Below are 13,525 nucleotides of genomic sequence, written 5' to 3'. Positions count from 1 at the left end.
TCTGTTTCTATGTAGGGATCCATGGAGATTCAAAACTCATATACTACCATCTTTCCAGAATCCATTTATATTCTTGAGTCATAAATACTTCTCTTTCTACATCCCTGAGGCTTCTATTCTTAGCTGAGTGTGATGGAAAGGGGCTAGGGTTGATCAGTATGTTATTTGGATTGGAAGTAGTGCATTACATCACATCTTCATTCTTTTTTTTTTTTGTTAAGATTTTATTTATTTATTCATGACAGACACACACAGAGAGAGAGAGAGGCAGAGACACAGGCAGAGGGAGAAGCAGGCTCCATGCAGGGAGCCTGACATGGGACTCGATCCTGGGTCTCCAGGATCACACCCCGGGCTGAAGGTGGTGCCAAACCACTGGGCCACCAGGGCTACCCACACATCTTCATTCTTGAGTGATTATTTACCTGGTTATAACATTTTGGGTTGTCGGTAATTTTGCCTCAGTACTACATATATTCATTCTACACTCTTCAGCACCTACTTTTTACTTTCGAAAACTTGGCTTCCAGTGTAAATGTCATTTCTTTGTCAGTAGTTTATGTTTTGATTACTATTAAGATCGTTGAACTTTTCTCTTTGCTTAAATTCATCATCATGTATGTTATTTTCTCAAGACTCGATGTTATTTCAATCTAAAGCATAGTCTTTCTTCAATTCTAGAAAATTTGGGGCCATCATTCTGTTGAATTTGATCTCTCTTCTCTCTTTTGGGATGCCTATTATATGACCCACTGAATGTTCTTATATTATGTACAACCCCGGAACTTGATATACAAAGGCAAAATTTTTTTTTTGTTCAAGCCAGTTAGAATTTTGTTGTTGCTTGTTGTTGTTGTTTTAAATCACTGAAACAGGGGATCCCGGGGTGGCGCAGCGGTTTAGCGCCTGCCTTTGGCCCAGGGCGCGATCCTGGAGACCCGGGATCGAATCCCACGTCGGGCTCCCGGTGCATGGAGCCTGCTTCTCCCTCTGCCTGTGTCTCTGCCTCTTTGCCTCTTTCTCTCTCTCTCTCTCTGTGTGACTATCATAAATAATAAAAAATAAATAAAAATTAAAAAATCACTGAAACATTCTTACTTTCCTCAAAGGCCAAGTCAGAAAATAAACCAGAAAGGAAAGCAGCCCAGGTGGCTCAGTGGTTTAGCGCCACCCTCAGGCCAGGGTGTGATCCTGGAGACCCAGGATGGAGAGTGGAACCTGCTTCTGTCTCTGTCCCTCTGTCTGTGTCTCTCACTAATAAACAAACAAAATCTTAAAAAATAAAAAAAAAGAAAGAAAACAAAAAGAAACCAAAAAAAGAGGTGATTTCTTAAGCAATCATCTGTAACTAGATATTCTTGAAACCTAAACTATTCCTGAACTTTTTAGTTATGCAAGTCAATAAATTCACTTACTTTTCTCTCTCTTAAATCAGTTAGAGGGACACCTGGGTGGCTCAGTGGTTGAGCCTCTGCCTTCGGCCCAGGGCCTGATCCTGGAGTCCCGCATCTGGCTCCCTGCAGGGAGCCTGCTTCTCCCTCTGCCTGTGTCTCTGCTTTTCTCTCTCTCTCTCTCTCTCTCTCTCTCTCTCTCTCTGTGTGTGTGTGTGTTTCATGAATAAATAAATAAAATCTTTAAAAAAAAATCAGAATTGTTTTTCCAACAATAGCAACCAAGAGTCCTAATTACTATAAATGTATAATATGTGGGTGGCCCTGCGCTAGGTGCTACCTAATGGATGTTATTCAAAACAAAGTCTATGCCTCTAATACTTATACGATATTTTACACTCATTCCCTATCATCTTCCTTTCTTCCTGCTTCTCCTGCCCCCGCCACTCCCATCCCCCAAAACTTGGATTGCTTATTTGCTTAAATGTTACAACTTCCTCACCGTTTTTAAAACCAAATTTGTTAAGGGTAACCTTGCTAGCTAGACATCACCACGATCCTTCCCTTATTTTGGATTCTTACTATACTGTCTTAAATTGGTCTTCAAGTGCTTCATGAAACGTCCTTCCCCTTTAATCATATGAGCTACTGAACCTAAGGGCAAAAGTCACACCTTTTACTATTCTATTTCCCAGAGCAAAGTCAAGAATGACTCTTGGGGCACTTGGGTGACTCAGTGGTTGAGCATCTGCCCCGGGTTGTCATCCCGGAGTCCTGGGTTCGAGTCCCGCATCCAGCTCCCTGCAGGGAGCCTACTTCTCCCTCTGCCTGTGTTTCCGCCTCTCTCTGGGTGAGTCCTTCATGAATAAATAAATAAAATCTTAAAAAAGAAAAAAAGACTGACATCAATGATAACACGCGCAACCACAGTAAGTGGCCCCTGGAGGTCTTCAGTAGGATGGCACGGGGATACAAAAACATACTCCTATCACTCAATCAGCTTTATGAGATAGGGAAGTCTATTAAGATATAAACATAAAAGGTGCCCTCTATAGTTCGGAGGAAGGGGAAATCATGTCTGGGCCGGAGCATTCAAAGAAAGCTCCAGGGATCCCTGGGTGGCGCAGCGGTTTGGCGCCTGCCTTTGGCCCAGGGCGCGATCCTGGAGACCCGGGATCGAATCCCACCTCGGGCTCCCGGTGCATGGAGCCTGCTTGTGTCTCTGCCTCTGTCTCTCTCTCTGACTATCATAAATAAAATAAAAAAAAAAAATCAAAGAAAGCTCCAAAGCCCTGGGACGCGAACAGGTTTCGCCTTAGCAGAAAATTTAAGGAGCCGGCACCCAAGGGTGGGACGAGGGCCTGCGGGAGCGCAGTAGTGCCGGAGTCTACCGCGGTGGGAGTCAGCAGCTCCAGGGCGAGGACACAGCCTGGCTTCCATTCAATCCCCTAGGATCCCTCTTCCCTGCTTCTGACCCTGGAAAGCCCTGCGGCTGAGCCACACTCTCGTGACGTCTGTGTGGCTCAGCGTCCTTTGGTCGTGCATTTCTTACCCTTTTAAAGGGGACAGGTGTCGAGTCTCTAGGGCCGAGGACTCATTAGCCGGGACGAATGCAGGCGGACAAAGCTTGCTGAAAAGCCACAAGCCCTGTGCCTGGAGACCCAGCCCGTCGCGGCTCGGCAACAGAAACCCGGGGCCCCGCACCTCTCGGACCTCGTCTTCCCGCTCCGCGGCTTCCCCGGCGGCGGCCTGCGTGCACCTGCCAGGGGGCGAGGTGGGGGCAGGCGGGGCCTCACGCTCCATCGGGACCGCGGCAGGCGGCGCGGCGGGGAGCGAGGACCCAAACCGCGAGGAGCCGGCGGCTCCGGGACCCCGCCCCGCCCCCCGCCCCGCCCCGCCCCTCCCTCCACCTCCGCCCCCCGCCGCTTCCTCCCGCGCTCCGCCCCGCCCCCGGCCCGCGACGCCGGGGAGAGGCGGGGTTTCCGCTTCCGGTGGCGGATTGTTGACGCCTGCGGCTGCTGCGGTGGCGACCCGGCCGTTGGGGAGGAGCTAGCGGGGGAGGGAGGCCGCGCAGTGACAGGGCCGCCGAGGGGGCCGCTGAGGCGACGATGGCAGAGGGGCCGGAGGAAGCGCGAGGCCGCCCTCCCGGGCAGGACGACGGCGCCGGGGACCCCGAGCCCGTCCGCTCCCCGGGAGGCCCTCCCGCCGCCGCCCCACGCCCCCCGGCCGGGCCGCAGGCCGAACCCCAGGCCCCGGGCCTCGCGCCCGCCGCGGCCGCCGCTGAGGAGTCGGAGCCGCCGCGGCCGCCGGGGAAGCCCGGGGCGGGGCTGCAGGAGCCGGCGGGCCGCGAGGCGCCGCGGGAGAGGCCGGCGCGGCTGAGCGCCCGCGAGTACTCCCGGCAGGTGCACGAGTGGCTGTGGCAGTCGTACTGCGGCTACCTCACCTGGCACAGCGGCCTCGCCGCCTTCCCCGCCTACTGCAGCCCCCAGCCGCCCCCGGCCGGACACGCCCCGGCCTACTACAGCCCCTTCTACTTCCTGGGCGCCGCGGCCGCCGGGCCCGACCCGGGGGCGGCCCCCGGCCTCCCCGCCGCCGCCGCCGCCGCCGTCGCGGGCCTGGGCGCCCGGGCTGCGCACGGGCAGGGGGCGGTCCGGGCCGCGCCAGCGACCAGGGTGGGCTCCGGCGCCGCCTCGCGAAGCCCGAGCGACCCCGGGCGGCAGGCAGGTGAGGAAGGGGCCCCGGGGCGGGGGCGGGGCGGAGGGGGGCAGAGCGGCGGGCTCGTGGCGGCCGTACCCGCCGCCGCCGCCGCCGCCGCCCCTCGGGTGGGCGCTGCTCTGCATTTGCGGCCCAGGCCTTAAGTTCCCGGAGGGTGCAGCCGGGCGGCGCGGCTGCTTTTTCCTCTAGACCTGGTCCTCCGGGCCGACCCCCTTAGTCCTGGGACGAGTCGTTTCCACGTGTAAAGGAAACCTTTGCTCGTGGAGCTGCCCTCTTGATCCCCCTGCTGCAGAGAGGGGGAGAGGGCGAGATCCACAGCTTGATTGTCCCATGGCAAAGCCGCCTTGACAGCTGGCAGGGGGCGGAGGCGGCGGAGGCGGCGGAGGCGGCGGAGGCGGCGGAGGGGCGCCGGTAGTGCTGGGAATCGGCCAGACGCAGCTTTGTGGTACGGGATAGGATGTACGATGAGGTGTGGTGCTGTCTGCAATAGAGAATTGATGCGGATGGGGACACGCCAGCTCGACACCAGGGACGATGAAACGACGCATGTAAAAGGAGGTTTTCATGACCACACATGGAGTTATGTTCCCTAACTGAATGTTCTTTGTGTATTTGCCTGTTGACTTCTGTAGGGAATTAAGAGTCACACTTTTTTGGTTTATTATTTAGACTAGTTTGTTTGTTTGTTTACTTTATTCAGCCACAGATACAGGAGACAAGAATTGGCTCTCCTGGGCGGCCCCGGGTGGCTCAGCGGTTCAGCGCCGCCTGCAGCCCGGGGCGGGATCCTGGAGACCCGGGACGGGTCGGGCTCCCTGCGTGGAGCCTGCTTCTCACTCGGCTTCTCTCTCTCTCTCTGTCTCTCTCTGCCTCTCATGAATAAGTGAATAAATAAATCTTTAATTTTTTTTAAAATTAGTGCTCCTGAATTTGGTCCATTCAGAACTTAAGATGTAAAAAAAAAAAAAAAAAAAAAAAAAAGAACTTAAGATGTCAGATGGGTAATCATTGAATTTATTGCATACAAAAGTAAGACAAGGGATCTCTGGATGGCTCAGCGATTTAGCACCGCCTGCAACCCAGGGTATGACCCTGGAGATCAGGGATCGGTCCGTGTCGGGTTCCCTACAGGGAGACTGCTTCTCCCTCTGCCTCTCTCTCTCTCTCTCTGTCTCTCTCTGTCTCATGAATAAGTGAATAAGTAAATCTTTAAAAAATTTTTTTTAAAATTAGTGCTCCTGAATTTGGCCCCATTCAGAACTTAAGATGTCAGATGGGTAATCATTGAATTTATTACGTACAAAAGTAAGACAAGGGATCCCTGGATGGCTCAGTGGTTTAGCGCCGCCTGCAGCCCAGGGCATGACCCTGGAGACCAGGGATCCGGTCTGCCTTGGGCTCCCTGCAGGGAGCCTGCTTCTCCCTCTGCCTGTGTCTCTGCCTCTGTGTGTGTGTGTCTCATGAATAAATAAATAAAATCTTAAAAAAAAAAAAAAAAAGTAATACAATGAATGAAGGTCTGATGAAGAACACAGGTATTTACTTTGTCCTAGTAACTGTCTATACTTAACCTTGGTTTTTCCTTTAAAAAAAAAAGTTAAAAAAAAAAAAAAAGTTTAATTTTGTATCATAGGCTGTGGTCACCAGGATTCTCTTTTCAGTCACTCGTGAAATGCTTTGAGTGCCTTAAGTAATGTAATATCTTTGAAATCATTTTTTTTAATCTTAAGGGGCTGAAAGCAAACTTTATTCAGTAAAGTGTGGAGCAGTGTTGCTGTATTTAAATGACATGTACTATCGATGGAGTCAATACCAATAATTGTTGCAAGATTTTAACTTTCTTTTTACTAGCAAGTTATACCTTGACTTTGTGTTTTCCATTTATTACCTAGCTTGGGTTCCAAGGTCTATGTGAAATGAGTAATTTTTCCTAACTTTTTTTTTTTTAATTTACAGGCAGAGAGTACATTATTCCTTCCTTGGCCCACAGATTTATGGCAGAGATGGTGGATTTCTTTATTCTCTTCTTTATAAAAGCAACCATTGTCTTAAGCATTATGCACCTCAGTGGAATAAAGTAAGTTAAGGCTTTTTGCAGAAAGGTTTTAATGTCTACAGTATAGAGATCTTATTTTCTGAAGTTCTGTTCATTTCTGCAAATGACTGTATGGATAATCAGGGTGCCAGTGTCATGATTTCTCCTATAGGGAGCTCCTGTAAGGAACTGTCATATTTTTTTCTTGGTTTTAAGAAATAACTACAAAAAAGAGAAAAGCACTTTAATAAATTCTGAAAGATCTGTGGAAATCTCACCTGTCAAAAGTAGGTAAATGTGTTTTTTTGATTCAACTATTAGGCCAGGCATTAGTTTCCTGCTTACTGTCCTATTCAGAGTAAAGACAAAAAAATAAAGAGCTTTGGGTAGATGAACTGATGATAATCAGATGGCATTCCCAAATGGGATTGATTATACTATCAAGCAAGTCCCAAGTGAACTGCAAAGTGAGCCATTTATTTAAGTAATCCTTTTAATATAAATAATTAGATAGCAATTATCACTTGCTAAGCATTATCTATATGTTAAGTACTGAGCTCACTTCATATGGATTCTTTAATCTTACCACCAGTATGAGATGTAGAGGTTAATACTTCCTTTTTATAGATTGAAGTTTGGGTTTATAAGAAGTTGAGCCCAGAATTTATAATTACAAAGGTAGTGTCAGTTTCAAGATACAAACTCTTGTGAAATTTCAGGACCTTGCCAGCAACCCGAGTGTTACTGTGATTCCTCCCTCTCTCTCCCTTTCTGTCCCACCCCCTGTGCAGCCAACCAGGTACCAGCTCCTTTCTTTCAGGCTCCTGAATAGCCTTTAACTCAGACTGTTTACCCTTTACTGTTTCATCATCACTACTTCTCCCTGGTCCAGTGATTGTCATCTCTTCTCAGGATCATAGCAGAAGTCTTCTTACTGGCATCTCAGTCTCCTGTCTCCTGTTCTATCTCAGTCCAGTCTGATATAAAAATCAAAGAGATCATAAATTCTGACTCTGCCCCTCTCCCACCTTAAAACTCTTCGGTAATTTCTTAGTGCCATTAGGATAAAGTCTTGTCTTCCTATCGTTTAACAGATGCTCTTATTTCTTAATCACTTTGACCGTCTACTTAATATTTGGGCCATGCCACATGGCTTACAGCTTCCATCACAGCCTCGTCCCAAGGCTTCCTCTCTTGCTAGAGAGTCTCTTCCCCTGAAACTTCCCCCTTCTTAGTCTGGCTACCTTCTCTTCATCCTCCACATCTCAGCTCAGATGTCATTTCTGGGAAGCCTTCATTCACTAAGTCACATGTACCTGGTATGTGTTTCCCCACTATCGGGTGGTTCTCTATCATCACCCTCATCCCACTTTATTATTACTTATTTGTTGTGCTTTGTCTAGTAGGTAAGAGTCTCCATGAAAGCAGAAATCAGATGGAGTCTCCAGGGCTAGTAAATGAATGTTTTGTGAAACTAAATGGGTGGAAACCTAAAGATCAGTTTAGAATTAATTAAAGTTTGTGACTTACACTAGTGGAAAAAATGTCAATGCAATTGCTCTGGTAAAGAAAATAATTCTTTATAACTCAAAACTATTGTTTTGTGTAGGGATATCTCTAAGTTTGCTATGCATTATATAATAGAAGAAATAGATGAAGACACATCAATGGAAGATTTGCAGAAAATGATGATTGTGGCTCTTATATACAGATTGTTAGTTTGTTTCTATGAGGTAAGCTACGGACTCAGCAGATATTCACATTTAACAATCTACTTTTAGATTATCAGCCCAACACAAAAAAATAATAGGAATTTATAATTATTCATGTTTTTGTCAAATGTCTATTTTTAAATTTTTTTCCAAATGTTTTTTTAACATAGTATTCTTCAAGTTAAAAAATAAACTTTTCTGAGTATAGACATTTTACAATTTCTTTGTAACATATTTCAGTCTTGTGGTCCAAAAACATACTTCTAAGTTGGTTGTGGAACTTGAAATGTATTTTTCCACAGAAACAGCTTGCTAAAAAAAAAGTGGGTCACAGAGAAATATTACAATAGATGTCTTGTGGTCTTGAGGGTGTAAGAGACCTGCAGAAATGCGTTACAGCGTTAATCTCCGAGTACTCTATGAGATTCTTTCAACTTGAAAATGTTAAAACGTGAATATGGCAAAAAACTAACCTTTAAAGTTGGTAGAGTTGAGCTAGTAAATTATTTTTAAATTATCCTTTTTTTCCTTAGATAATTTGCATTTGGGGAGCAGGTGGAGCTACCCCAGGGAAGTTCCTGCTAGGGCTTCGAGTTGTGACGTGTGATACATCAGTGCTTATTGCACCAAGTCGGGTTTTAGTGATTCCTTCCTCAAATGTTAGCATTACGACGTAAGTTTTTTTCGTAGCTTTCCTGTGTACTTATGAAAATAATAAATTTTAACTGTAGAATTCAATATTATAAGTTATGTCATTTGAAACAGTATTTTTAGGATGCTGGTATTCTTTTTCTTCGTGGCATGTAATAGATAGACTTACCTTTGTTACGTTCAAAACTGAAAAATTGGAGTTTTTCAGTTGTTATATAATTGTAGACCCCTCTTCAGTATACAATGTCAAGATAATCATTTTATGAAATAAAAGTCACAGTAAGAGGGTTTGGGTGGTGATGCTGTCTATATCAGTCTCCATACCTAGTTTGGTTATTCTCTAAATCTGTGGTTATAGGGCCAGTTACTAATCTGCCTTGAGCCTCCAGCCTCCATTTGGTAATAATACTGGTCATTATCCCATCCTGAATGGGCAGGAAGAGTTTGGACCGATACATATGCATCCACCCAGCTCTTGGTCTTAAGTGATACGATAGAGCTTGTAATACTGGCAGTACTCATGGCTAGCTGTTGCTGTCTGGCTCTGTGGGGGAGGTACAAATGGTGATAATGGGAGTTGTAGAGACTCAAGTAGGCGGCAGTCAGTTGAGCAAAACAAGATACTGGCTGGAATTGCTGCCAGAATGATTCAGAGCTGGGTTGTTATATAAAGAAATATGAGAGACTCTGGAAGCCTTGATTTTGTCGATATCCTCAAAACTTCTTACAGTTTTGTGATTATTATAATCCTGGTTGCTACTTTTAATGAGAGTCAATAATGGCTGTTTATTGAGCACCTCTTATGTAACAGGCATTGTTTAAAACGCTGAATATGTGTTAACTAATAAGATAGGTGCCATTATCCCTTTTTTACAGATGTAGAGCACAAGTGAATGGTAGAAAATGGATATGAAACCAACTAGCCTGCATTCTGAGCCACAGGGCTTTCCTTATAGCCTTTTAGTGTATGGAGAGGCAGAAATCTAACACTGGCAGGATGATTCTCCCTTCTGAGCCATGGCTGGAGGTTTTTTAAAGCTTTCTTTAATCATAGCATCCCACAAAGAAAGAATACACAGTAATTTGAATTGTTAGAGCTTCACAGAAGGTAGAAAAAGGGGACTGCAGTAAGCACATCAATGTAGAAGTGACTATACAAAAGGTAAATGAAGGGAAGAGTTATTCTTATAGCAAAATATCAGAGAAAATACTGTAAACCTTTAGTTCACATTCTAAGACATATTCATGATGAAGGCTTTAAAACAGCCCAGGTGGTTTTATCAGAATATAATGCTACTTGAAAATCACTCAGCTATCGAAGGTGAAAACCCCCTCAGTACTTTGTATGTTTTAAATATCTTACTTTGGACTTGATAGGATACAGTTAATCTCTAAGTGGTTGGTATATAATTTACCTGATATTTTTTGCCTTAATTTTTTAGGTCTACTATACGAGCTTTGATCAAGAATTTTTCTATTGCTTCTTTTTTCCCTGCTTTCATCACACTGCTGTTTTTTCAGCATAATCGAACAGCCTATGACATTGTAGCAGGAACCATTGTGGTAAAGAGAAACGGGGTCAGATGATGCCCCAAACAACCCTGAATTCCATACTGCCTGGAATAACAACAAGACTACATTATGTGTCAAGGCCATCAGTGTCCCTGGTTACACTAACTGATGATTTAGAGATTAAAGCAGGCGCTTCAGTGTGATGCAGGTGACTGCTCTGAAAGTATTGATTTTACTTGAATGCCAAAGAACTTTTCCAGAAGAAAAGCCTGTTAAATTCAAGTGTTAAAAATTTTTAGATCAAAAAGGAGGCAAGTGGTTTTATAATCAACAATGGACAATATATACTTTCTTAAGATCTAAGGCTTTAGAATTTGCTGAAAGCATTTTCAGCTGTTATATCTGCAGATGAAACTTTAAAAAATTTATTTTGGTTTATCCCAAAATGATGGAGAAAGTCCACTTGTGTTTTGTAAACACATTAACTCATCTTATAGTTAACACTTCTTGGGGAAATTGTCTTTCCTTTTGGGGAGAGGGAGGGAGGACACAAATTTGGTAATCCACTTGTCTCCCATCCTAGGAGGAAGTGTTAGCTGCAAGAGAAAGGGGCAGATGAAGCAGGCAGTTCCCTCCCCCTGGAGTTCTCAAATCCCTACTGCAGTGTACTGTGGGAATGACGCTATTTTACAAGTATTGTTACTGTTTGAACATGTATTTGGGGGCAAGTTTTGCATGATGATGAAAAAGTATTAAGTCCTATTTGCTATATTATTACTGAATATTTTTAAAGAAAAGGTAAGTTAGTGATTGCTTGGGGAGGGGAGGGGCACCTAAATTTTCACCGTAAATTTAAGTTGAAATTCATGTGCAAGTGTTTTTAGTCCCCTGAATCAAACTATAAGTATGTGGGGGGAAAGGTCTTCATCAAATTGTTGCATATTTACTGTAAAACAATAATCCCAGTACGTGTGCAGCATGAAGAAAGTGTTAGTGCTGTTCAGTGTCTTGAATGTACCTTCTATTTGTACACCAGGTAGTCACATACTAGTTACTTTTTATATTTTATATAGTTCCATGACTTTTAAAACATCAAGGAGTTAAATAATCTTAGTATTTTATGACAAAATATTAGTAGCCTCTGAAATATTAGTTTTCCCATTATGAACTGTTCTCTCTAAAACAAGGACAAGTACCATTTCCAGACATTTTTCTAAGTTTTCTGGGCCAAAAAGCTTGTTTGGGGCTTGGGGCCTGCCAGAGATGATGTTTTGAGGGAAATGTTAAGTAACACTCTGTGTATTGCTATTTTAATTTATTCTACTGAAGCAAAGCTTAGTGTTTTAAATGTGTGTGCATGCTCTTGTTAAGTGGCCCAGTTAGCGGTATTGAGATGTACCTGAAAAAGTTTTCTTCCTTAGGCAATTTTTCCAGCCCTGACAGTTTTCAAAAAACAAAAACAAACAAAACACTAAACTGTCTTGGACACTTCATAATTAGATTGCTTTATTTTTTTATTTATTTTTTTTTTTTAGATTGCTTTAAAGATCAATCTGGACTTTATTTTTGGTCTTTGTAGCAAATGCAAGACATGTCGATCACTATCAATTTTTATAGTTTTTCTTTGACTTTAAAGACTGTGAAAATAATCACATTTGATGTCCATAGAAACCTTAACAGTGTCCTAATACCCTTTTATTATAGAATTTCATAAACCATGTCTTTCAAAATAATTTTATATTAAATCCAACATCACAAAGTTAAGTGTGTCAAAGTACTTAATAGATCATTCACTTATAGCCCCTGGGAAGACATATGAAACTTATATGGCCCTTCACAGTAGACAGACCCATTAGGAAATGTTACATAAACTTACCACCCAGTAGCATGTACATTAGTGTTAGTGGATACATGATTTTTGCCACTGATGGGGGGGGGGGGGGTGTTCAAATTGAAATGTCCTTTGGCCATATTGCTCTGAAATATATATTTAATTTAGAATTTCCTCCCAGGTAATTGGAAGGTTCACCATCTAGGCCATTTTTATTTATATAGCCAAGCAAAAACAAGTAAGTAGCCCAGTTTAATTTCTTAAAATATTGCACATTTGCTATATAGGAGTTATTCAGAATCATATTTATATGTAGGTTCATTTAGATCCATCTTAGGATTCAAGTTATATAGTCCTATAAAATAAATATTACTACTTTGCCTTTACATAAAAATGCAAGTGTGTTTGTATTTTGAATCCAGCACTTAGGAGAAGAGATTTTGATTCCCAAATCATTGTGGGGGTGGGGGGTGGGGTGATGACAAAAACAATGGGAAAGAAGAGAGAGTCGCTTTTTTCCTCTTAGGGTTGTGGGGTGGAGCCTCTCCTCTTTTCAAAAACACTTTTCCATTTAGTATATTTCATTTATAGAAATGCTGATTTCTGTGTCAAAGTGTAATTCTCATGCTGAAGCTCTAGCCCAAAAAGGCAAAAAGCAAGTTGTTTTTATAGCACAAACATTATCCATCGCTTCTACAAATTAAGAAACAAGGGAACAAAGATTAGAAGTCAAGCCAAGTAAGAACATGGTTTCAGGGAACGTGCCCTAAATAAAACCACAGAACAGGCAGTTAACTCAGGTGCCTAGAAAGTCTCGGTACCCATTACTAGAAACAGCCAGCCAGAGCGGCTAGTGCACCTTGAGAAAAGTAAAGTCTGCGTGCTCACGTTCCTGCCGGGCTTAGGGAAGTAGGCGAGGATGGCAAGCCTTGCTGTTGAGACCAATCCAGGACTACACAAACAAAGCCAGCATGTTTTTGGATGATAACCCTTTAAAATGTTGCCCAACTGACAGTGTCCACTGGTTCAGAGGTCACTTCTTTCCACCTAAATGTTTACCTTGCAGTTTTACCCAAATACTTAGATTTGGAAAAAAAACCACATTTGAGGACTCCTTTACCTAAATTATAAAACTAAGTCTTTAGTGTTCATTGTTTCAAATGAGAAGTAAAAGTTATTGTAACTGCTTTAAGTGACTTGTGGGAGTGTTTTACTTATGCATAAGTATTTCCAGCAAAAGGAAGGTAGAAAGGAGTTGAAGCTATTTGCTACTTGGGAGTAGAAGGCTTTTTGAGAGAGATAGGGGTATTAAGTACTTTCATTCCACACTTAGCCCTATTAACAGGCTTTTGTTTCTTTTGAAGAATATGCCCAAATAACAGCAGTATTCCAGAAATCTGACAAGGATCATTTGTTACTTGCCACTTCCCATGCCCTATTACCAAAGGCCAAAATCTACAGTATGTGCTTGCCTGGGTGAAGTTCTTCATTCCAAACCATGTTGTATTTCCTTTGCAGTTCATTATAATAGGGCTTGACCCACAAAAAGTATCTGATGGCCTGCCTATAAATAAAATTCAGCATTCTATTTTTAATAATTTGTATGCCACCAGTTTGTATTCTTTGTCTCAATAAATACTTGAACACTAGTGCTTTTGTTTTTTGACTGTTAATTTGA

The 13,525-nt window shown here is 43.5% G+C and overlaps 1 protein-coding gene across 1 annotated transcript; it reads left to right on the top strand.

Moving 5' to 3' along the window:
* Positions 1 to 3,404: 3,404 nt before the first annotated feature.
* FAM8A1 (family with sequence similarity 8 member A1) lies at positions 3,405 to 13,496 on the top strand. Its single transcript, XM_072729070.1, has 5 exons — positions 3,405 to 4,115; positions 6,063 to 6,183; positions 7,751 to 7,874; positions 8,387 to 8,526; positions 9,947 to 13,496. Exons 1-5 carry the CDS (start codon positions 3,500 to 3,502, stop codon positions 10,089 to 10,091), a joined length of 1,146 nt encoding a protein of 381 aa, XP_072585171.1. The 5' UTR covers positions 3,405 to 3,499; the 3' UTR covers positions 10,092 to 13,496.
* Positions 13,497 to 13,525: the final 29 nt, after the last annotated feature.

Source organism: Vulpes vulpes, chromosome 12, assembly GCF_048418805.1.
Source record: "Vulpes vulpes isolate BD-2025 chromosome 12, VulVul3, whole genome shotgun sequence".
Classification (NCBI taxonomy): Eukaryota; Metazoa; Chordata; class Mammalia; order Carnivora; family Canidae; genus Vulpes; species Vulpes vulpes.
This window is presented reverse-complemented; position numbering and strand designations above follow the sequence as displayed.

Bases quoted from the DNA above. Each gene is read 5' to 3' on its own strand.
- FAM8A1 (XM_072729070.1), top strand. From the start codon at position 3,500: ATGGCAGAGGGGCCGGAGGAAGCGCGAGGCCGCCCTCCCGGGCAGGAC. The intron at 6,184-7,750 runs GTAAGTTAAGGC...TGTTTTGTGTAG, and splicing joins ATGCACCTCAGTGGAATAAA to GGATATCTCTAAGTTTGCTA. The intron at 7,875-8,386 runs GTAAGCTACGGA...TTTTTTCCTTAG, and splicing joins TGTTAGTTTGTTTCTATGAG to ATAATTTGCATTTGGGGAGC.